Source organism: Nomascus leucogenys, chromosome 20 (genome assembly GCF_006542625.1).
Source record: "Nomascus leucogenys isolate Asia chromosome 20, Asia_NLE_v1, whole genome shotgun sequence".
Classification (NCBI taxonomy): Eukaryota; Metazoa; Chordata; class Mammalia; order Primates; family Hylobatidae; genus Nomascus; species Nomascus leucogenys.
The window spans coordinates 48,192,907-48,217,421 of NC_044400.1; the positions used below are offsets into that span (position 1 = coordinate 48,192,907).

General features: G+C 43.8%; 1 protein-coding gene across 2 annotated transcripts in view; it reads right to left on the reverse strand.

The window, feature by feature from the left end:
* The window catches only part of TBC1D1 (TBC1 domain family member 1), a 247,157-nt gene that overhangs the window by 62,630 nt on the left and 160,012 nt on the right, over window positions 1-24,515 (reverse strand). For both annotated transcript variants that reach the window (XM_030800843.1, XM_030800844.1), the window contains 3 exons: window positions 23,415-23,576; window positions 22,301-22,420; window positions 21,187-21,326 (listed from right to left, as the gene is read on the reverse strand). In XM_030800843.1, coding sequence (XP_030656703.1) covers window positions 21,187-21,326; window positions 22,301-22,420; window positions 23,415-23,576 — 422 coding nt within the window. The remainder of the gene's footprint in view (window positions 1-21,186; window positions 21,327-22,300; window positions 22,421-23,414; window positions 23,577-24,515) is intronic.

Here is a 24,515-nt window from a genome sequence, read left to right on the forward strand (position 1 = left end):
GAACCTTGAACTTAGTAGATGCAGCATTTCCCCATCCTTTCTTCTCTCTTGGCAGCTGTCTTCCTTACTAGACTTGTATGTTCTTTTGTCTAGCATTTGATCCACTTTCAACCCAATACCTAGAACAGTGCTTTTACATACAACTGCGCACTCAGTATAGTTGTATGTTAAATAGCATGCAATACATCTATCTCATGTCAGAGGCAGGGATATCTTACCTGCAAATTTTAGATCCTCATTAAGAGCTATCATCCTCTGATGATGTGATGATAAAGGCTATTACAGAAAGAACCATCCCAAGCGGTAGAAGGAACAGCTATTACAGCCACTGAGGTCTGAAAAACGGAACCTAAATCTGAGTGGCAGCCAGGAAACAGGAAGGTATGAGCTCCACTGTGGAAGGAGAGAGAACTCAGGTAGAGGAGCCTGGAATCTGGAGTGACTGGTAAAATAATACAACAGTGGCACAAATGGCAATTTCAAGAAAAGGAGCCCAATTTTTCCCTCTTGGGCCCAGGAGATGGTTTTTAGATATGTTGGCTGGCTGGGTTTTTTTTCCTCCTGAAAAAAGTATTTTAGTTGGTGGCAGAGAAGCTGTAAACACTAATATATCTATCTATATATTTATCTAAGGAAAAAAAAGTTACCTATAATCCTACCTCTCTAAGATAAGCATTCTTGATATTTTCATACATTTTCTCTCTGGTCTATTTTTGGATTTTCACTCTATGAATAAATGTAACTTCCATTCTATATTCTAGGTTTTCATCAGCAGTGTGTCGTGTGCACCTCCAAGGTCTGGAACCACCCTTAAGACATCAATGGGATGCAGATGCTGAAGTGCCTAAGCATGCCCAAGTAGGAATAGGGTTCAGAAGACGGGTGCAGGAGGATCATGACCCCAGTCTCATATAAAGGAATCAGGGCCAGACATGAGCACTTGGGATTTAATGTGGTTTGGCTATGTCCCCACCCAATTCTCATCTTGAATTGTAGTTCTCATAATCCCCATGTCGTGGGAGGGACCAGGTGGAGATAATTTAATCATGGGGACAGTTTCCCCCATCCTGTTCTCATGATAGTGAGTTAGTTCTCATGAGATCTGATGGTTTTATAAGGGGCTTTTCCCCCTTTTGCTTGGCACTTCTCTCTCCTGCTGCCATGTGAAGGATATGTTTGCTTCCACTTCCACCACGATTGTAAGTTTCCTGAGGCCTCCCCAGCCATGCTGAACTGTGAGTCAACCTCTTTCCTTTATAAATTACTCAGTCTCAGGTATGTTTTTATTAGCAGTGTGAGAACGGACTAATACAGGGCTCATCTCCAGAGAAGTACCATTGGAAACTATTCAACCAGAAATAATCAATGAGCAAGGTGCCATCACAGCTCTGTAATTTGCAGAGAAGAGCTGGTTAGACATTTAGTAGAATGAAACATGTGACCAAGGGAAAAAAATAAAAAGAGAAAGGAGGAGGAAAGGTCCCAGAGGCATGTACAGGTGATTGTCAAAGGCATCAAGAAAACCCTGATGGGGGTTCTGCTTGCACAGCTGTCCTGAAGTGAGACTCTGTGACCTGGCCAATGACAAGAGATAAACTGCTATAGGCTCCAGTTACAAACTTTGCTGCCCTCCACCCTCCCTCCTCTCATGCATCTGTGACCAAAATATCTAACCCCACCCATCCCATTACACAATGCTTATCTGGAAGTGATCTGAGGTCAGAATCCATTAAAGGAAGCCCATGACTTAAAAATTAGGAAATACTTTTGTGCTTTGCTGAGGAGAGGGGATGGGGAAGTCCTCACGATGAAACAAAAAGTTTAAAATAGTGAACCAATTCTTCTCCCAAGCCAATACAATGTTCACTGAGTTATATGTGGAAATGTGACCTTTCCACCTGGAAAACCCCAGCCTCACTGCTTTCCTTTGAAGGGCCCATATCCTGAAAGAAATCAACTTGGGAAGTAGCATACTTTTTAGGTATCTATGACTCTTAGACAAGTGGGGAACTCGGGCTTTAGTTGTGTTAAGTTTCAGGCTTCAATGTTCTCATGTAGTAGAAAATGAAAACAGACGATATGATCATCAAGATCTCTTAAAAGTCAGTACACTGACATATATTTACAATCTCAATAGATTTCAAACACTTTAATCTGTTTTATGACTTAAAGTGGACAAGTTCAAATGCTCCTTGAAAACTGTTTTTGTGGTAAGCAAATTTCTTAAACATTACCACAATTTACTTGGACTAAAAACGTCATTAAAGAGGTAATATTTCCTTTCAAAAGTCTCTACTTACTGTAGCCAGGCGCAGTGGCTCACGCCTGTAATCTTAGCACTTTGGGAGACCGAGACGGGCGGATGACAAGGTCAGGAGTTGAAGACCAGTCTGGCCAACATGGCAAACCCCTGTCTCTACTAAAAATAAAAAATTAGCCAAGTGTGGTGGTGCGCACCTGCAATCCCAGCTACTTGGGAGGCTGAGGCAGGAGAATCATTTGAACCCAAGAGGCAGAGGTTGCAGCGAGCCAAGATTAGGCAACTGCACTCCAGCCTGGGTGACAGAGCAAGAATCTGTCTCCAAAAAAAAGAGAGACTAAGAAAGTCTCTACTGACCACAACTGAATATGGCAAATCCCAGCACAAACAGCTTCCATTTGGTATCATTAAGAATCAAGAGTTGTTACATGGGACCAAATATTCAACCCCAAGACAGAAAGAGGGGAGGCAGGAGAAGTCGGCTGCTTTGATTAAATGAAGTAATTCAGTAAAAAACTTGCATATTTACCACTCCAAAGGAGAGATACTTTTCTAAACATCCAGGCCCAACACAGAAAGTCGAGTGCTGCACACTCAGCTTAAAAGTTGTGCCTTAAATTCTGAGGGCCAGCACAGGGGAAATCGATCCTTCCAAGTCTGGTCATTGTGTGCTCAGATGGCCACACTTCACCTCACTGCACTCGTCGCTTTCTGGGACATAGTGAAAACTGCATGTTGTTTAACCTTGTGCTGGGATGATTTTAAAGAGTGAAGCATCTATGACTAACTTCTTTACAATGATTCCCTGTCTTGTCTCTTCCCATTATGAGTTTTGCAAAGAACCTTCCCCCAAAGCCCCCAGTGCCTGCTTTTCAGTATGGTTGGTTAGAGGTTTTTGCTGTCCCTCAATTCAGAGCCAGAGCTGCCCAGTGAGGTGTGCACCTGGGATGGGGCAGGAGCATCAAGCTGCTATCTCAGGAACCAGGTTTCCTCTGGCTGTGACTTCAGGCTTTTACATGCACTTTGCCAAAAAGCTGAAGCCATTGTGCAAACCACCAGCAGCACACTATCCAGGAGGTTGAGAGAGATCCTTGGCAATGTGACCATCCTCCCTCTGCCACAGTCTCTGGTCATCCAAGAACATCCTTTTGGTTGTCTTAAAAGTCCACTGACATTAAAAATGAAGGCAGCCAGGCTGGATTTCAAGAATGGCTGCCATTCATGGAGGAGGCTCTTTTTACTTCCTTCAGCCAGTCCTTCTTCCTTCCTTCAGACCCCTATTAGGAATGGACCGGCTGCCTTCTCCTTACGTAACAAGCTCCTGTGGAGTGAGTGCTTCCTCACTGACTGCCCCAACACTCTTAACTACAAGGTGGGGCTATCATTACACCGGCATTACACCGAAGAAACCAAGGCACAAATGGGACGCACAGCTGCTTTTGGTCAAAAATGGAAGGGCCATGATTTAAGTTCAGGCCAGTCTGATTTAATAATCCATACTCAACAGCAGAAAATCAAATAACTCAATTAAAAAATGGGCAAAGGACTTGAGACTTGAAAAGACATTTCCCCAAATATGAAACATAAATGGCGAACCAGGACATGAAATGATGCCCAATCACATTAACCATGAAGGAAATCAAAACCACAATGAGATATTACCTCACACTCACTAGGATGGCCATTATTTTATAATAAAAACTTACATATTTACCAGTCCAAAGGAGGGATACTGTTCTAACCATCCAGGCCCAACATAGAAAATCAAGTGTAATCCAGAAGATTGATCCAGAAAATCTGCAATCCAGAAGATTACAAGTATGGATGAGGGTGTAGAGGAACTGAAGCCCTTGGGTGCTGTTGGTGGGAACGTAAAATGGCACAGCAGCTGCAGAAAACAATATGAGGGTTACTCACAGAACTACACTATGATCAATCCAGCAAACCCACTTCTGGGTATATATCCGAAAGAACTGAAAGCAGGATCTTGAAGAGACATTTGCACACCCATGTTCATAGCTGTAGTATTCACAATAGCCAAAAGGTGGAAGCAGATGAATGTCAACAGATGAATGAAGAAAATGTGAAATATACATACAACAGAATATAACTCAAAAAAAAAGAGGGGGAAAAAAAGAGAGAAATCTTGTCATATGCTAAAACATGAATGAACCTTGAGGACATTATGCTAAGCGAAATAAACCAGAAATAAGAAGACGAATACCGTATGACTCTGCTTATATGAGTTATCTATAGTAGTCAAACTCAGAGAAACAGAAAGTAGAACAGTGGCTGCCAGGGGCTGGGAGGGGGGGAAATAGGAGTTGTTTATTGGGCATAGAGTTTCAGTTTAACAAGATGAAAAATTCTGCAGATCCACTGCACAACAATGTGAATATACTTAACACTACTGAACTTTATACTTAAATATGGTTTAGATGGTAGTATTATGTTTATGTCTTTTTCTTACCATAATAAAAAATTTTTTTAAATCTATACTCTTAACTGTGACACTACACTGACTCTCCAGCCAATCAGGCCTTTCTGAAATTTACATGACCATTTTTCCTCTCAAATGGCTAAAAGCCATTCACAGAAATATACATTATGATGGGAGTTATTAACTAGCACTGAGTTTCATTTTATTTTGCCTCATGACATACCAAGAAAACAAAAGGCCACAGGCCAAAATGCGGCAACAGAAAAAAGCTCACGGGGTCCACATTTAAAACTCTGGCCTCACAGAAAATGTGGGTGGGCAGGAAAGAGACATGATGTAAATGAAGCTCTGCGATTCCAAGGATATCCTCCCAAAGGTCATACCAATTCAAAACATGAAATCAGAACATTCCCAAACCCTGCCTTTCTGCCATACAGACATGTGTGTGTGTCTCTCTCTAGGTCTACATAGTTTTCTGAGGGCTTGCACTTGTGCCTAATTCAGGCCCAGGCTCTCATTCATTATGCAATACTGCCTCTGACGAAACAAGACAGTTACTGCTAGCCCCATCTCACAAAGGAAGGAACAGGGGTGGGTAGCAGTCCCAAAGTCCCAGGGGAGGGAGACTGCTGTGGCACCAGCAGCCCAGACCTGCCCAACCCCAGGGCTCCTAACCAGGCTGCTCTGCAGTCGGCCAACACCAGGTGCTGACCCTAGACACTATTCCTAAATACAGTGCAAATCACGGCTCCGGGCGGTATGGTCTTTGAGCCTCAGTCTTCTCATCTGTAAAATGGAGCACTGGATTAAGAATCCCTTTTCTAACATAAAAGGCTCCAAATAATCTACCAATAATATCAAGTAGAATTTATTGAGCTCCATAGACTCAGGGTATTACGAGAGATTTAAGCAAACAAAAGAACCGTTTCACCCTGCCATCTGAGAGTTTTCAATGTGCCAAGGACTACAGAGACGGAGCCACACCACTTCAGGAAGAGTAAAGCAGCAACGGCATGAGGCAGAAACCATTTCTGCCCTACAGTGGGTAACACAATGACAGATCACAACCAAAGTAGCTGTGGCAGAGGGCTGGAGTTTACATAAATATGGGGTGACCTAAGGCTAACTTACCTCTTACAACTTCAAAAAACAGGTTTTAATTGTATTGGACGAGTAATGGGAGAAGATAACTTTGATGTCTTTTAAACCATCAAATATCGAAAAAAAGATATAAAAATGATGGGCTTTTAAATTTTTTATTAAATCCATTCCCAAACTATTCCTGAAACTATAAATATAACAAACCGAAATTTTACTTATGCTAGATCCAGAGAAATGTGGACTCTCAACAAGCATTAGGCAACACAGTGCTTTGGGACACTTAGGGGCTCTTTCCCAGGGGTAGGTGGGGAGCGGGCAGGAAGTGACCATGGATGGCAAGGCTTCAGAGGCACCTGCAGCTTCAGCTGCCACAGTAAGAGCAGGGACAGGAGGGCCAAGAACAAAAGAAACCCTTCAGACAATGGCCTCTGTATCTCTACCGTTGGGGGCTTGATTTCTGCAAATCAAGGGTTCCATGTTCTCAGCTCAAATCACTGGTCATGCCAAGTTGAATAACCCCATAGAAGAAAAGGGGAAAAATCCTCAATCATTTGTAGTTCCAGCCCACAAGAGAGAAGCAATTTTAAAACTGAGTCCATTTCCAACAAATCTGAATACTGGTTAGCATCATGATTCACAACAGAAGTATGTCTCCATCTCAAACTTCTATGAGAAGATGAGGTTTTCTAGAAAGACTAAATGTACTTCAAATGTTTCTCCCTTAATTAGAAATTAGTTTTTTCTACCAAAAAAGTCACTACAATACAAAATTGAAAGAAAAGGCAAAAATATCACCTATCACCACATCCTCTTGCCACTTCTGTAGAATATCAATGCTCTCTTTGTATTTTTTCTCCATGTGTATGTTTTTTTTTACATACTATAATCTCAGTAGATACAATAATTTTTATAGAGAAAATGCCCACTTTTGGTAAATATTCCAAAATCATATACCCCTTTATACAAAAGCAACCAAGCACCATCTATGACCCAAACTCTGCACCAGGCCACTGTCCTCACCAAGCTTAAACTAGGATTTAGATATGAATCCCAAGTGTTTTCCATGGCTTGGCAAGATGTGGGTGATGCAGTAAGCACTTTAGTAATAAGAAATTCATGCCACTCACTCATGCACAATTTCACCTACTTTTAGATCACCACTAACTGTTACAAAGTTAGGGATTCTCATTACTTTCATTGTCCTGGTTCTGCCTTCGGTTGACAAGCAATATAATTACCAAGAACACGCCAACTTATGGTGGCTGGAGGCTATGACCTCCCCTCCTAGCTCTGACCCTGCTCCACACCTCCCACAGCCCAGATAATGGCCTAGGACAGGGGTGGCCAATCTTTTGGCTTCCCTGAGCCACAGCAGCAGCAGCAGAATTGTCTTGGGCCACACATAAAATACACTAACAATAGCTGACGAGCTGTTAAAAAAAAAAAAAAAAAAAAAAAAAAAAAAAAAACAGAAAAAAAGAAAGAAAGCAAAAACAAAAAAAATACAATGTTTTAAGAAAGTTTACAAATGTGTGTTGGGTTGCATTCAAAGCTGTCCTGGGCTGCATGCCATCCGCAGGCCGTGGGTTGGACAAGCTTGGCCCAGGGGTTCCCTGATACCACGGGGCTTCCATACTTCTCCCACCTCTCCCTGAGTAAGTGACCCTGAGCTGGGCCAATCAATTCTCCCTCTTGAAACCTGGAAGAAAACACAGATTGGCAGCCAGGTACTTGGGTGCCCCTGAGGCTAGCAGGTCATACAGATATGGGGGCTGGCGTGACTGCACATAGTAATAAGCAAGCTGGGTGAGGGGGTGTGCAGAATAAAGAGATCGAGAGGAAAAAAAATTACATGGCCTCAAAGAGAGATCCAGAGAGACAGCCTTGGTTCCTGACAACTTCCTAGTTCCCAGCCTTTACCCTTATCTTGCTGTTTAAAAGCCTCCTTTTGATTAAGCTAGTTTGAGTCATTTTTTGTTTCTTGCAACTAGGCAATCATTGGCTGAGACAGGCTCACATGCATCTGCTTCCTAAGCGTTCCCAGAGCACCGCCTACAGGTAAGGGGCTAAGAAGGTGAAAACAACTTCCTCTTGCAAGGAGCTGAAATCTGATTAAACAGGTGAGAAGGGAACATAATCAGGGAAAACAAACAGGTTGGTGATACTCAATCAGGTATGGCTTAATGGAAAGGGAAGTGAGTGAGATGAACAATCAAGATTCCAGTCCATTCTACCGCTGACTGTATGACCTTGCCTGTATGACCTTGAGTGGACCCCTTTCCCCTAAAGCCTCTGTTTCTTCTTCTGCAAAACAAGGAACCTGAATACATGAGAGTCCCCACTTGCTTTTAGGATTCCTTGAAAGCATTGGGCTCAATAGCTTTCACATATCCAGTAACACTAGTTTTAGGAGCAGTGTGGGTTGTAGAAAATCTTGACTGCCTGAAGTTTACTTCTTTAGTCAGGAGACAGTACAACACAAGCACCACCCTGAAGGCTGATGGTGTCACATTTGTGGTTCTGAGTGACAGAGCTGGGGGGACTGGAGATCTCAGAGTTCGCCACCTTGAGCAGCGTGTCCAGGAGAACTTTCTGGGACAAGGGAATGTTCTAGAGCTCTGCTCTCAATATGGTAGCCACTCTCACAATATTGCTGAATGTTCTTGAGCTCTGCTTACAATATGGTAGCCACATGTGGCTCTTGAAATGAGGCTAATGTGAGGGGCTACATTTTTATTACATTTAAATATAATTAGTTTGTATTTAAGTTTAAATAGTGATATGTGGCTGTTGGTTACTGTACAGGATAGCACAGATGCGAGGTTGAGATAAATAACCCCAAGACACAGTAAGAAGTTCTCCATCAGGGGCATACACAAAGCCATAAAACATCAGGCACAGAAAGGCTGACTACGCCTGAGGGGTAAAGAGAAGACATGGTGACATCCAAGTGGCCTGAGAGGATGAGGAGAAGTCTGTCGCTGTTAATGCACTGTGGGTTTGGTGTGGAGGGGAGAAAACGAGCAGGAGGAGCGTCCTGGGCAAAAGGAAATGATCTATGCAAAGCCATGGCTGCCTGAAGAAATAAAAGCTACCAGGGAATGCTAGAACATTGCATACAGGCAGAATCACTATCTCCCTGCCTCTGGTGGCTGCACGTGACCAGCCAGGTAACTCGGTTTCAGATAATGAGACACAAATGGAAGTACACTAGGGATTTCTGGGACAGTTTTGCTCTCTGGATATAGAGGGGTCACTCTTTCCTCCTTGATATTTCCTGTTTTGTTCTGCTTGGAACTGGAGGGGAAGCCAAAGGTGAAGGAATCCAAGCAGAGGAAGCAGAAGAACAGAAGCAGCCAAGCTCGAGGGTGTCACCACGGAGCCCAGGGGCCAGCTCTGCTCTCTCATCATCCAGACCTCTCGTCAGGCGAGAACAATCCCTCACTGGTACATCAGTGTATGGGCAGGCACAGTCTCTAAATGATGTGAATTTTGGTATCTGGAGGTGAAAGCCTGGAAAATGTAAAAACGGCAGGACAGAGAAACCTGGGGCATGGGAGGTGAGGAGGGCCATACCCGCCACCCACAAGTGAATGGAAACTCAGTGACTTTTCGTACTACAAGAACATCTGGTCTAACTGTATGCAGCCTGCGGTACACTGGGACATGCGCCATGCGTGGCTGAGCCTTCAGTGTTAGGGGAAACAGAAGAAAACTATCAGAATGTAGTCCGTATGGGTTTCTCTGAGGGAGAATGAAGAACTCAAACTTCTCTGGCAAGCAGTGCCAAGAAGAAACACCACTTTGTCAGGAAAGGTATCCCCGCTGACGGCCTCCAATCTACAACCTGCAATCTGAATCCTTGCCAGGCTGAAGAAACCAACAGCTCCTGTTTTGTCTCCCACCCCTCCCATACTGCCCTGTCTGCAAGAGAAAAGGCTGGTACCAGAAAGAAGGAAAGCCTTCCCCTGGCAACTTTTTGAAGAAGATGCTACTGCAAAATAAAATCCTAAAAACCACACCAGCTGTGTACACCCATAACTTCTCATCACCAGAACCGCTCTTCATCGAACACTCTCCAGCAAAAGCACCTGAACAGGAAACAAACCATAATAACTTCAACTTTCCGTGAAAAACCTCTCATTCTCTCAAGTATAAAATTCATAGTTTGGTACTAGAAATCATTTTCAGAATTATATAAGACCATAATTACCGCGCTCCTACTTTGGTAAATAGTGTTTAAAATCTTGGCCGGGAGCGGTGGCTCACGCTTGTAATCCTAGCACTTTGGGAGGCCGAGGCAGGCAGATCACAAAGTCAAGAGATAGAGACCTTCCTGGTTAACATGGTGAAACCCCATCTCTACCAAAAATACAAAAATTAGCTGGGCGTGATGGTGCGTACCTGTAATCCCAGCTACTTGGGAGGCTGAGGCAGGAGAATCGCTCGAACCCAGGAGGCAGAGGTTGCAGTGAGCCGAGATTGCACCACTGCACTCCAGCGTGGCGACAGAGCGAGACTCCGTCGGGGGAAAAAAAAAACTTGTTAGTACTCATGCTGCAAATATTTTCATTTACATAGAAGTGATAAAACAAATTCACTTGGAAGAAGTTCATTTAGAAGCAGTTTAGTGCATCCTTTGGCTTTATCTCAGGATCTCACAAAGTCGAGAGCTCCCTGAATGTGCCATCACTGTAACCCCGGAGCCCCCAGCTCCCCTCCAGGGGGGGCATGCATAGCTTTGCCACCTCCAGGAGATGTCTGCTCTTTCATTCAAATACATGGAGGCCTGGTGCAGTGGCACAACCTATAATCCCAGCACGTTGGGAGTCTGAAGCAAGAGGATTGCCTTAATCCAAGAGTTCAAGACCAGCCTGGGCAACATGGTGAGACCCTGTCTCTACAAAAACTGTAAAAATTTAGCAGGGCACAGTGACGCGCACCTGTGGTCCCAGACACTTAGGAGGCTGAGGCAGGGGACTGCTCGAGCCCAAGAGGTCGAGGCTGCAGTGAGCTATGATTGTGCTACTTACTGTACTCCAGCCTGGGTGACAGAGCAAGACCCTGTCACAAACAAACAAATAAATATAAATAACAGAAACTATTCAACTAGGAAGCCTCTAATTCTGCTAAAAAAAAAAAAAAAAAAAAAAAAGTTGCTAATAATGCCCCGAAGTATGCTTTATTAGCAAGAGTTAACATTTAATTCTAGAGTACTTCCAACATAAGATACATTCCTTCACGCTAACACAGCCCATCACTGTACAAGCACTAATTTAAGTGAGCAAACCTATCAAAACTCTTGATAATTTATTCGTAAAACTGTCAACGGTTTCATTACTGTGATTAAGAGACTAGATTTAGAGCTAAATAGATTGATAAGAATCCTGGCTATGTGAACCAAGAGCTGCGGGAGACATAACCGTGTCACTCAATCTTTCTGTCCTCATCTCTTAAAACATGGGCAGTAAGGCCAGGTGTGGTGACTCACGCCTATAATCCCAGCACTTTGGGAGGCCGAGGCGGGCGGATCACCTGAGGTCAGGAGTTCAAGACCAGCCTGCCCAACATGGCGAAACCCTGTCTCTACTAAAAAAGATACAAAAAATTAGCTGGGTCTAGGGGCAGGCGCCTGTAATCCCAGCTGCTAAGGAGGGTCAAACATGAGAATCGCTTGAACCTGGGAGGTGGAGGTTGCGGTGAGCCAAGATTATGCCACTGCACTCCAGCCTGGGTGACAGAGCAAGACTCCATCTCAAAGAAAAAAAGAAAAAAAAGAAATGTAGGCCGGGCATGGTGGCTCACGCCTGTAATCCCAGCACTTTGGGAGGCTGAGGCAGGAGGATCACTTGAGGCCAAGAGTTGGAGACCAGTCTGGCCAACATGGTGAAACCCCATCTCTAGTAAACATATAAAAATTAGCCAGGCTTGGTGGGGCATGCCTGTAATCCCAGCTACTCAGGTCGCTGAGGCATGAGAATCACTTGAACCCAGGAGGCGGAGGTTGCAACGAGCCGAGATAGCACCACTGTACTCCAGCCTGGGCAACAGAGCAAGACTCCGTCTCAAAAAAAAAAAAAAAAAAAAAATTAGATTGTGGTGATGGTCGCACAACTCTGTGGATATACCAAAAAATAACCTCACAACATTGAATTGCACATTTTAAGTGAATGAACTGTATAGGATGTGAACTATATCTCAATAAAGCTGTTTTTTAAACAAAACAAACCTATCCTTCTAAAAAACTCCCTCCTCAGAGCTGACCCAACCCTTCCTTCCCTTGCAGGGCTGCCTGTTTACTGAAGCAGGCAGTAAGATACACAGAGGACCAGGGACCAGGATGAAGCAAACAGGCCCCCAGGGTGTAATCCTTAGGAGACATTCACTCTCAAGGTCCTGGAAGTTCAGGGTCCACACCTGCCAGGCCCTGAAAGCGAATGCCTCCTTACATTTTGCACCCTGGACACGTGCTGGCCTCACTCTAGTCCCAGCCCTGATTTTGAGGCTGCTCATGTTTAGGTACGTCCACAAATTCTATCCCCCTGGAAATATTTTCAAACTACTCGTCATTCACTTGCTTTAAACTCTTCAATGGCTCCCTGATATAGATTAAAGTTCAGAGGTTAACAGATCAAGATCACCCACTTTGGACATTCTCCTGCAGGCACACAGGCACACAATCTAGAGTTAGACCAGCCCTAAGGAGGAATTTGCTGTCAAGTGCTCTAGCATCGTCATGGGTCAGCTGGTATCAGAACAGGAGGGCAGGGATTCAAATCCAGGCCATCTGACTCTAGCATCTCAGCATCCAAGCCCTCAGCCCTCTGCCCCTCAGCCCTCCTACCAGGCAGCACTGGCTCAGGTGCTATCTTGTGTCACCAATAACCTTAGCTCCAGCCCTCACACGGTGTTATGGATGGACTGTTTAAACGCCAGAGGTTCACTAGGAAAAGCTCAGTCAATGTTAACTCACAATTGTTAACAGGCACAAAAATAGCAAGTCGAGGTAAAATCTTGCCATTCACTGTGACTTCCTTGACTTTTGAAATGAAAAGCCAAGAAGCACAATGGGGTATGGGGGCGGCGCAGGGTGGGCGGGGCGGGGGACGGATGGGGAGGTGATCAAGTATCTTTAACTATAGAAATCCATGAACAATCAGATTCTTGGCTTGCGATATTTTATCTTGAACCTGGTCTTTGTTCACCGCACAAAAGCAAAGTTATACAGAAAGTAAATCAAGAACTATCTTAAAAATCCACGTCTCTGCCAACTGAAGACAATTTTTTTCTTCCTTGTTTTACCCATGCCCTAAAACCCTGTAGGAAAAGAAAAACACCTAGATTTCAGAAAGTAGCTCTCCATTCAAATAAGTTGCAAATGAGCAAGGAATATAAATATTGTAACAAGATCAAAAACAAAAACACGGGGGAGAAAAAAAAACAAGCACACTTTTCCGGGATTGGAAAGAAACAAGGGCAATCAAGATGCAGGAAGCAACACTGCCACCAAGTGGTGACAGTTTCTCAAGTCACCTTCTGAGGTCCGAATTGAGGTCAACCCTCTCAACGTGGCAGCAATCAGAATCCTGAGGAGTCTAAAAAGAAAGAAAGAATTCAGGCCCAGACCCCATCCCCACACTCACTGACAGTGAGGGAGACAGCCAGGAGGGCATGTCTGGCCCGTGTTTTAAAAAATCTCTCCAGGTGCTTTTGGTGCACAGATGTCACTATGCTTGTATTTTCCAGCAAAGTTTCACCTGCAGTTATTCCACTTACATCATCCACTAAAATTTCCTGCTGGTACATAAATTATTGAAAACTACATATGACACATGTAAATCATCATGTTTCAAATCAGTTCCTAAGTTTTTCACAATAATATAAATTGGTCATCATAAAGATTCAGATTATATACTTCAGTTTAGGCATTACTGTTTATTACTGCTTTTATCTCAATTGATATCTAATATCTAATCCACTAGACTTAATGTTACTATAAATTAGGCATATTGACATAGCTACACCCACAAGACAAAAAAAACTTTGAACTTAAGTTTCACTGGACTATTTTCTTATACAATGGGTTTCAAATCAATAAATCATTCTTATCAATATTAGGTTTTGGTTTTTTTCTTACAAGACATATAAAGTCTGAAACCTTCTATTGTTGGTGAAATGCACAATATAATCTGAAATGCTTAAAGGAAAAGTATAAAACTAAATTTAATATTGTTCCCTGGCACATAGAGGTAAATAAAATGATTTTTCCCCGTTTCAAACTTGTGAGTTGCCTTAAAAATTGTTTCTTAATAACAAAGGCTTATCTTTTGCATAATACACCCAGAGAGAAGATTATGGAGATTATGTACTACCAGATATCTAGTCAGAAGTTGATTTTCAGCATTTTTTTTTGTAGGCTTGACAAATAGGTTAGAGCCCACGCTGAGAAAACAAACACCCACATTGTGTCTCCTGTGCTCCATAAGAGATAAGGCCTCGCCTCCCTGGAAAACCAAAGGGCAGGAAAGATGCAAAGCATCATACATTTGGGTTCACCTGGCACATGGTCAAATCTTTCTTTAAACTTTACCATGTTTTTAATCACTGCATTTTCCCCACCACACTCGCTCTTTGCTTCTTCAGACAGCCCAACTCTTCTCAAAAAATATCCCTGATGACTCAGACTTAGTTGAGACCTGAGATACTTGACAGACTCCTGGAGTCCATCGCTAGAGACCCAGGGCAGCCTCACAGAAAGGCCTAACCTAGGACGCATCAAAGATCTGGACTGATTTTCCATGGTTGTTTATTCTAAGCCCTGCCTCCTCACAGTGGACCTGAAACATCAGCCTCACTGGGGAGCTTGTTAGAACTTCAGAACCCACCCGGACCTACTGCAACAGAGTCTGCCTTTTAACAAGATTTCCAGAAGACTCTATGCACATCAAGTTTGTAAAACACTGCTCTAAACCATGATCTGAAGAAAGCCTCTTAATCAACAGCTGTATCAGGTCTTCATCTGACGGATGAGACTGCCTCTGTCTGCTTTACCTTCAGTACAGGCCAACGATGGCGATCCAAAGTGAGGTTCTGAAAATGAGAGAAGGCTGTCACACAGACATAAGCATCCTTACCCTTTACTCAGAGGAGCAAATATGTCTCTCTCATGAACAGACACTTCTCAAAAGAAGACATTCATACAGCCAACAAACATGAAAAAAAGCTCAACATCACTGATCATTAGAGAAATGCAAATCAAAACCACAATGAGATACCGTCTCACACCAGTCAGAATGGTGATTATTAAAAAGTCAAGAAACAACAGATGCTGGTGAGGTTGCAGAGAAATAAGAATGCTTTTACACTGTTGGCGAGAATGTAAATTAGTTCAAACATTGTGGATGATGGTGTGGCAATTCCTCAAAGATCTAGAACTAGAAATACCATTTGACTCAGCAATCCCATTCCTGGGTATATACCCAAAGGAATATAAACCACTCTGTTACAAATATACACGCATGCATATGTTCACTGCAGCACTATTCACAATAGCAAAGACATGGAATCAACCCAAATGCCCATCAATGATAGACTAGATAAAGAAAATGCAGTACATATACACCATGGACTACTATGCAGCCATAAAAATGAATGAGACCATGTCCTTTGCAGGGACATGGATGAAGCTGAAAGCCATTATCCTCAGCAAACTAATGCAGGAACAGAAAACCAAACACCACATGTTATCGTTCATAGGTGGTAGCTGAATCATGAGAACACATGGACATAGGAAAGGGAACAACAAACACTGGAGCCTGTTGGGGGGTGGCAGGGAGCAGGGAGAGCATTAGGAAAAATAACTACATGCTGGACTTAATACCTAGGTGATGGGTTGATAGGTACAGCAAACCACCATGGCACACGTTTACCTATGTAACAAACCTGCACATCCTGCACATGTACCCTGGAACTAAAAATAAAAATTAAAAGAAAAATCCAAATTTTAAAAAAACCATATGTCTGCCCTTATGTACGCTCTACAAATGCCATCTTAAACACACCCAACCTGCAGCAGCTTTGCTAACGCCACCCTCTGCCTAGTGTATAGTTACCACGAATGAATGGTCCTTCCACATACTCAGTGTCACACAAGGCATTCACCCTAAGAACCCACAGCACCAAGGAGAACGCACTTTCTGTAGTTTCTGGGGCAGCCAGAAGTGACCACCACACTTAAAGCATCACTAAAGCCATTTGCTTTACATTTAAACAGGCAGCTTTCAGGATTCTATTTCAAAATCTATTTTTATTACAAAAACATTTGCCTTGCCAAGTCTTCAAGTAAAAATCACTGATTTTCTATTTATCATACAATTACCCTTCAAGGTAGTACCTGCTGTACACATGACCTACTTAGCATCTGAGAAGCAGGGACCCTCTGAGGTTCAGGATTAAAACCAGCCCTCTTAGACTTTGCTAACTTAAAGCTGTAATTCTTACAAGAGACCAACTGGTCACTGTTGAATTTAAAAAGAAAAAAAAATAGTCTGGGATTTGGGAATATTTGCCCTGGAGCTACTAGACATACGCAAGCAAATTTCTAAATATAAATTAACTTCCTACCTACCTCAGATAGGTTTCCAAAACATAAAATTCAGATTCTTGCAACTTAATTATTTCATGGCGATTTTGTGTATAGAAAACAGTCACATATCCCTGAGTAAACAAGAGGCAGACTAATTTTGTTTGAGACAATTTTGCCCATATTAGAGATTAGACTACCCACCTCTATCCACTGTGCCTGATTTTGTATTTTCTTCTCTTTTTACACTATATTTAGTTAGAGACACACTCCTTACTCACTTAACACTGTTCTCTCCAGGTTTTTTTTTTAGCCCATCTATAAAAATTAGAATCTCCAAATTACAGAAAATTTCTATTTTTCCTTCACTAGTAACATTATCACTATTGCAAACACCATGGTTTTTATATTATTGTTGGTGTGTTTTACTAGTATCTTCCAAGTGGGATGACATGGATGGAACTGTATAAACACCCCTGCCTCGCTTTTTCACCTAGAAGAAAGGTTGTAAGATTTCCTGTCCAATTGAAGTTTGTACTGCCAGAATATAAATGTAAAACAGGCAGTCATTTTGAGCACCTGAAATAGGTGTTAAAAGGTACTGTTAAGATCTATTTCTGACAAGCACACTTGTGTGTCTTTCATGCCAAAGTCAGAGTGGGAATGCAGTGAGTCCAGTGGCTGCAGGCTCAGCTGCCCATGGCTCAGCCGCCCAGGCAAATCAGGAACAGAGTCTTGCGCATGCTCAGCTGGAGACAGTTTGCACAAAGCAGGGACCTCTGGGGAAAGAAACCTCAGAGCTCTAAACTGTCTTTGGATGTGACGTCTCTCAGGAACATATGGAGACCTGCTGGTATGGGTCAAAGTGGTCACAGACCACAGTGGAGGGCCCTGGCATCGTGCATCCTAAGGATGGGGAAAAGACAGTGGCAGAGGACAAAGATGCCTGATTTGTCCTCTCAGACAGAAATCAGTTGCCACTCACGCTCCAGTCCCACTGCTAACTATTAGGGAGGCGGTCAGGGTGGAAGGGCGGAGGAGATTGACTGAAGGCAAGTCCGTACATTAAAATGCCCAGAAACATGTTTTCCATTCAGTGTTGGTGTCTGGCCAACAGGGAGACATGCAGATATACTGAGAGTCCACGCCCAACACAGATGCCTATAGGGAGCTTCCTGTGGGAAGAGGGAAGCACAGGCAGGACCACCTCCAGAGGGTCCTGCAGGGTCCTGCATCTCTGGCTGCAGCCCAGTGCTGTGTGCAGTTCAGAGAACGAGCTTTGGAGCTCAGACCCACGAGCTGAGGTCCTGCCTCTGGCTCTCACTAACTCCCTGGTTTGGGGAAAGTGATTTAAGCCACTCCCAGCCTCCACTCACCCACCTGTAAAATGGGCTTCATAAAAATGTCTATGTTCTTAAGGTTGACTAATTAAAAGAAATAATTCATGTAAAGCACTTAGCAGAGTATAAAAAGAACATAATAAGTGGCTATTATTATATTAATTCTTCCTTAATAATCCTTTTATTCTCTTGTTTTTCTTTTGCATACACAGAACACTTAAACAATGTTATCCAGAAATTCAGCCAGCTTGGTTCCAAGAAAAGATAAGAAATAATATGTGCCTATAGAGGCAGAGGAGGCATGAGGAGGGAGTTGAGAAATCACTAATCACTAAGTTTGCAAGAATCTCAGCCACTGACTTGCCTGCCTTTAGCAGCCATCAAGCCTGCAGGAGCTGCCGGAGATGGGTGACGAAGATGAACCTGTGAACATGTTCAGAACAGGGAGAGAGCTGCTATGGGAGAGTCAGGATACAAGGGAAGGGGAGGGAGGGAGCCATGGGGATACTGAGGAAGAGCATTCCAGGCAGAGGGAATGGCCTATGCAAGGGCTCGGGTGGGGCATGAGGGTGAGTTCATGGCTGGCATGGCACAAGACAGAGAGGCTAGTGGGAGCCTGCATCAGAGGAAAGGTGGACATGGATGTGATCTCTGCCTAGCGCTGACAGGGGTCTCTAGGACATCTTCCTGCAGGAGATTGGGTGGTGGGGCACAGGACGGAGAGGAGCTGAATGGTTGGGGTCTGATGAATCAGGGGTGATTACAGCCTAGGAATAGGAGGAGCAGCATCTATGCCAGGCCCTGTTCTGTTTGGTACTTTTAGCCATTACTTAAAGGCACAAAGGCCATGTTTGTCCACTTGACAGGCAAATATATACAACTTACTGGTCACCAGAATCAAGACTCAAAACAATTGCAAAAGGACTGCTCAAAACTGATGAATACTTTATAGGTACAAACTATGTGAGGGAAAAAAACTTCTCAAGTATAGACATGACTTCCCCCCCCCGCCCCGCCCAGGAGACAAGGTCTCACTCTGTTGCCCAGGCTGGAGTGCAGGGGTGTGATCACAGCTCACTGTAACCTAAAACTCCTGGGCTCAAGTAATCCTCCTGCCTCAGTCTCCCAAGTAGCTAGGACTACAGCTTCACAACACCACGCTCAGCTAATTTTTATTTTTTGTAGAGACAGGGTCTCACTATGTTGCCAAGGGTGGCCTCGAACTCCTGGCCTCCAGGGATCCTCCTGCCTTGGCCTCCCAAAGCACTGAGCTTACAGGCATGGTCCACCATGCCAAGTCAGGAAACCAGTCCAAATTTAAATAACGGTTCACATCCCAAAGGACAAGATACAATAAGAGCCGAGAATGTGAGTTAATCACTTAAAGCAGAAACAGATTATGAAGATCAATCTGCGTTAACAGAGCAGTGGCAGGTCAATGGAAGGAGCAACACACTGCCAGAGCCAGAGGCCAAGTGAACACCAGGTTCAACTCAGGACTTCACGAGGGGCAGAGGCTCTTCGGAGGACAGGACTCGGACCAGGGGTTCCCAAACAGTGACGAGGGAAATTCCCCCGGAGAAGAGAGCTAAAGGAGGCAGCAGCTTCCATGGTCCTCCATCATCTGAAGGGCAGGAAACAGATGCAAACACATTCCGTGTGGCTTCAGACACCAGAGAAGAAGCCAGCAATGAGAGGACAGGGAGGCAGGATGCGGCTCAGTCTATGAATGTTCGTTTGAAAACTTGGAACTGTTCTATGATGGAGCAAGCAGTCATCTGTGGCCCCTAACACATCCTGGCCACTGCACAAAGCATTTCCAAGCAGAAATTTCCAAGCGACCATGCCCTGTGAGGTATGGCTACCGCAACACCGAGGCAGTCTTTATTAAACACTGAAACTTGGGTTCTGGCACCCCTTTCAGACATGAATCAGCTTCGTTCCTCCTCCAGGGCCTCCCTCTGGTGGCTCTGGTTCCCACTGCTCCACTCCACACCCTCTAACAGGGTGCTACAGGACCTGGGAGGAAGAGCCCTTCTTTGCGGTAAGCAGGCCTCTCCACGGGACAGGGGAAGAGAGATGTGGCCATCCGGCTCACGCTGGCAGCAAGAGAAATCAAGCCCTGGCCAGGCTCAGCAGCTCCACGGAGGGGCCACCCACGGCAGGAATACTTTATAGGTATAAACTACTTGAGGGAAAAAAGGTGCTGGTGAGTGGCAGCTCCACGGTGCCCCACATGGAAGGGCTGGGGCAAAAGAAGCAAGGGGCCAGGCTCAACAGAGGGCCTTCCACAGCATGAGAGGTGACATTACCCTGGAAACATTCACATCACTGATTTTCTTTCCAGTACTATGAATTTTGAATGCTTTAAAAAAAATGTATCAGTAATGATATCATGCTGCCTTGTCTCTATCAGTGTGGCAACAGGCATAATTAATCCCAGGTTATAGGTGGTAACTTTAGACAGCTTGTTCTAGTTCACAGCTCCTAAGGGGAAAAGCTGGGATTTGAATGCAGACTCCGAAGCCCACGCTTTGGTGAACAGCGGGTAGCTCGTCAGACATGAGGAGGGCAGGAGAGGGCCCCTTCCAGATACGCACCAGCAATGTCAGGCGACCATCAGGTGACGGTCAGGCAGTTGTCAACTGTTTCTCTGAAGTGATCATTGGTCACAGCGGGCACCAAGGAAGGGCGGGCTCCCAGTAGATAGAAAACACCCAAAACCGGTGAGCAGCAGCTTCCCAATAAGATCTCGGGGGCGAGTGGGCTCAAGCATGCGCATTAAGAGGCAAAATGGCGGAGTTTAACGGGTGCATGAGGTTCTTCTAGGAAGAACGCCTCAAGTGAGCACGCCTACAACTCCAGTAAACACCCTGCGCATGCTCCCCCACAACCCCCGAGTGCTAGTAGGCCACTGCACATGCGGACAGCCCACCCCAAGGGAAGAATCAGAGAAGAAGGACGGCAAGACGGACGGCAAGACCCCGGAAGTATGCCAGCATATAAAACCCCAGGTCAAAAGGCCAAATCTCACACTTCATCTCTCAAGTTTCCATCTTCAAAGTGTACTTGACGTCCTTTCATTCCTGCTCTGAAGTTTTTAATAAACTTTCACTCCTGCTCTAAAACTTGCCTCAGTCTCTCCTTTTGCCTTATGTCCTAGGAGGCAAGAAGTGAGGTTGCTGCAGACCTGTCTGGATTCACCGCTGGTAACACTGTGACCACTCTAAACCTCAGAGCTCTGCTCCTGTTTATGGAGAGGTTACCCTAAATTAGCTGTAAATTCCTTCCCTAAGAAATGTAGGGTAACCTCTAAATTGCCTCCCTAGTTACCTCTGTGACTGCCTCAGACCTGCCAATACTGAAGAGGACAGCGCTCTGCTTTCTTACCAATATGATGGGGCTCCCAGGGTCCTCTGTCAGCGTGCTCTCTTTGAGGTTTCATTTCAGGTACGGGCCTTACCTTCATATCTGCTGGAAGAATCGCACGCCTTCTGCGGGGTGGCTACTCGGAGGAATATCTGCTGCCTCCAGGAATGCCTACGGGTCTTCACAGGAGTCCCACCAGAATCACCAAGATGGTTTGCTTTGGATTCAAAGTCCCTAAAATTAATTATAAGATGATTGATTTATGACTAGTGGGGAGGAATTCATGGGATTTTGTTAGCTTAACATTTTTTTAAACAAAGCACTAAATTATCAACTATCTTTGTATAAACAAACAATCACAGAAGTTATATCAAGCTCACAGTGGGTCATCATTCCTAAAGAACTGCTTTCTTACAGGATTCTTCTCATGAAAAGAGAAAGATTACATGCCCTTCAATGATTTCGATTGTAACAGAGATTAAGAAACATGTTCCACATATCATAGCTTCCAATTGGGCCTCTCTTGGTGCCACTTTGAAAAACAGAAACTGCCTAAAGGGGGAAAGGGGGTGATGCCAAGGGGCCCCATTCTGCCGTCTTCTGTACATGGGTATATCTGCTCAGCACAGGCCCTTGTCTCCAAGGATTCCCACAAAAAATGAAAAAAGTTGCAATTTAATTACACAGAACCAGCAAGGCAATAACTATGCAGTCACTTGATGACGACTGTTTTAACGTGTGTATTTTTTAAACTACAAAATATAGTTATCAATATATAAACACAATCATAAATGTTTTCTCCTATTCACAGGACAACCTGAGAAGGCCCTTCTAATTTATACCCAAGTTATGTACCTGTAACTAAGCAATCCCCTCAACTTACAGATTAGACGTCCTGAACAGATCAGACATCCTGATTTGAAACAGACATATGCTCACTACCCAGAAACACTGGTCTTGGAGACTTGGCAAAGACTTTTCTTAAGATAACACTTAAACAAACTAATCCTCGTCAAAACTAGAGAACAGGTTGGTTGCACATTTTTAAAAATGACATTCAGTAAGAAAAAAGTATAAGAAAGAAGATACAACAGATTTAGCTGAAATGATTTTTTAAATGGCAAAACAGTAGTTAAAACACCCTTGTATATCTAATGATATTCAACACTTAATAACACCAGGCTTGATATATCTAAATTAAGCCCTACCTTTTTGTGTTCATAAAGTCAGAGGTGTTATTTTCATCTACAGGAGCCAGAAATTTTAGAAAATTTGGCACAGAGGAAGAAGAATGAAGTTTTTTCCGCAGGGCATTACGGTAGGAGATGCTAAGAGTTTGGTTGAAAAAAGAGTTTAGGATAAAGAAACATAAAAACACAAAGTATAAAATATAAGCTTCAAAATAAAAGAAACATGTTTGTTCTAACGCTAAGAAAAGAAAACTAGGTAAGAAATTAAAAATAGTTCACAAATGAGATTTAACTTTCATTTTCACCAATAAAATTTGATTTTAAATGAATGGGATCAATAATTTTTTAAAAAAGAAAATCAATCCATTTTCCAAATGACTCTTCCTTCCAAACTGGGAAAAATAATTCTCCTAAATCAATCAGGAAGTTTCTGATATGGCACAAATTGCAGTGTACATGATCAAACACAGATGTTATCCTGTGTGTGTGTGTGCGTGTGTGTGTGTATACACATGCATGTAAGTGTCCACTAGGGCGAGGAAATGTGAAAATAAGTATAAAAAAACAATTTGCAGCAGGGTGCAGTGGCTCACACCTGTAATTCTAGCACTTTGGGAGACTGAGGCAGGCGGATCACTTGAGGTCAGGAGTTCAAGAACAACCTGGTCAACATGGTGAACTCCATCTCTACAAAAAAAGAATAAAAATATTAGCCGGGTATGGTGGCGTGTGCCTGTAGTCCCAGCTACTCGGGAGGCTGAGGCAGGAGAACTGCTTGAACCCACAAGACAGAAGCCGCAGTGACCCGAGATCATGCCATTGCACTCCAGCCTGGGGAACAGAGTGAGACCCTGACTCAAAAAAAAAAAAAAAAAACAAACACAAACCAATTTGCCATTAAGATCTGTTTTCATAATAATTTTAAGAAAAGTAATCAATAGTAAAATTAACTTGGTTCAAATAACAGCTGAAGACCAAATATAAACAAAGACACACACACACACACACACACACACACACACACAGTGGCTCTGCTTCCTGCATGGACATTCCCCCCATTCAGCGCATCCTCATCAGTGTGAACTCCCCATGAAAACAGACAACACCAAACTTGCCACATGAGTGTGCTCACCTCTTTGGCACAGCATTCCCACTTTGTTCTCCACTGGAATTATGTTTTAGGTACTTAAAAAAGTTTGGCGAGGAGGCGGAGGGGTTAAGACGAGGTGGAGGAGCAGGAGCTGAAGACTGACCTGGGCGGTGCTTAGACTCGCCCACAGGTGAAGAATCCACACTAAACAGCAATCAGAGAAAGCACGGGGGGTTAGCAGGAGAGGGGGCGCCGACAGGGACACAGAGCAAACAGATGGAAGAAGCACAACTGTTTTTGTCTCGTTGTTCCAGTAACACTATCAGAGTGAAGTACTTCTTCCACTCCTCTTCCTCATCTCTGCTCGCTCTCTGGCAAAGGTAGTTTTCAGTGAAAAACAGAGTATATTGACGGCCGTTCTTGACCATTTCCCACATGTTGATGCTCCCAACAATACTTTTTTTTTTTTAATAGGTCTCACTCTATCACCCAGGCTGGAGTGCAGTAGCACGATCACAGCTGACTGTAACCTTGAACTCCTGGCCTCAAGCAACCTCCCACATCAGCCTCCCAAAGCTCTGGGATTACAGGAGTGAGCCACTTCACCCAGGAACAATACTTCTTTCTCTATTTTCTTTTTCAGGAACTGGCAGGAAAAAATTGTTTTAATTAAAGTATAAACAAAAGCAAAAAAAAAAAAATCTGAACTTTAAAAAATACATTTCCCTTTAAAATGAACAATATCCTGCCCTGAATTTCAATGTCTTATTTCCTGTAGATAAATCGGAAAAGCGTTCACAAGAGGGAAAGAAAGCAGAATGGGCCATGCTAGAGAGGCAGCCAGACAGGCATCTCACCATCCCTCTCCTTACGGATGTGTGACATCATCTATTATAAAGCTACATTCTTCACGGAGAAAGGAAAAGTACTGATACTAAGTCCTACCAACTCTGGCTTTTGAGAAACAGCAGACTTCACAAGAGAACTAGGACTCTCCAGACAGGAATGTTTCAATGATCACTGAAAACGCCAACAACAGGGGAGTGGGCAGGCAGTGGTGAGGCAGAACAGAAGGAGTGTGCAGACAGGATGTTAAACACAAGAAACTTACACAGCTACAACCCAACGATGCGTGTCTCTAAA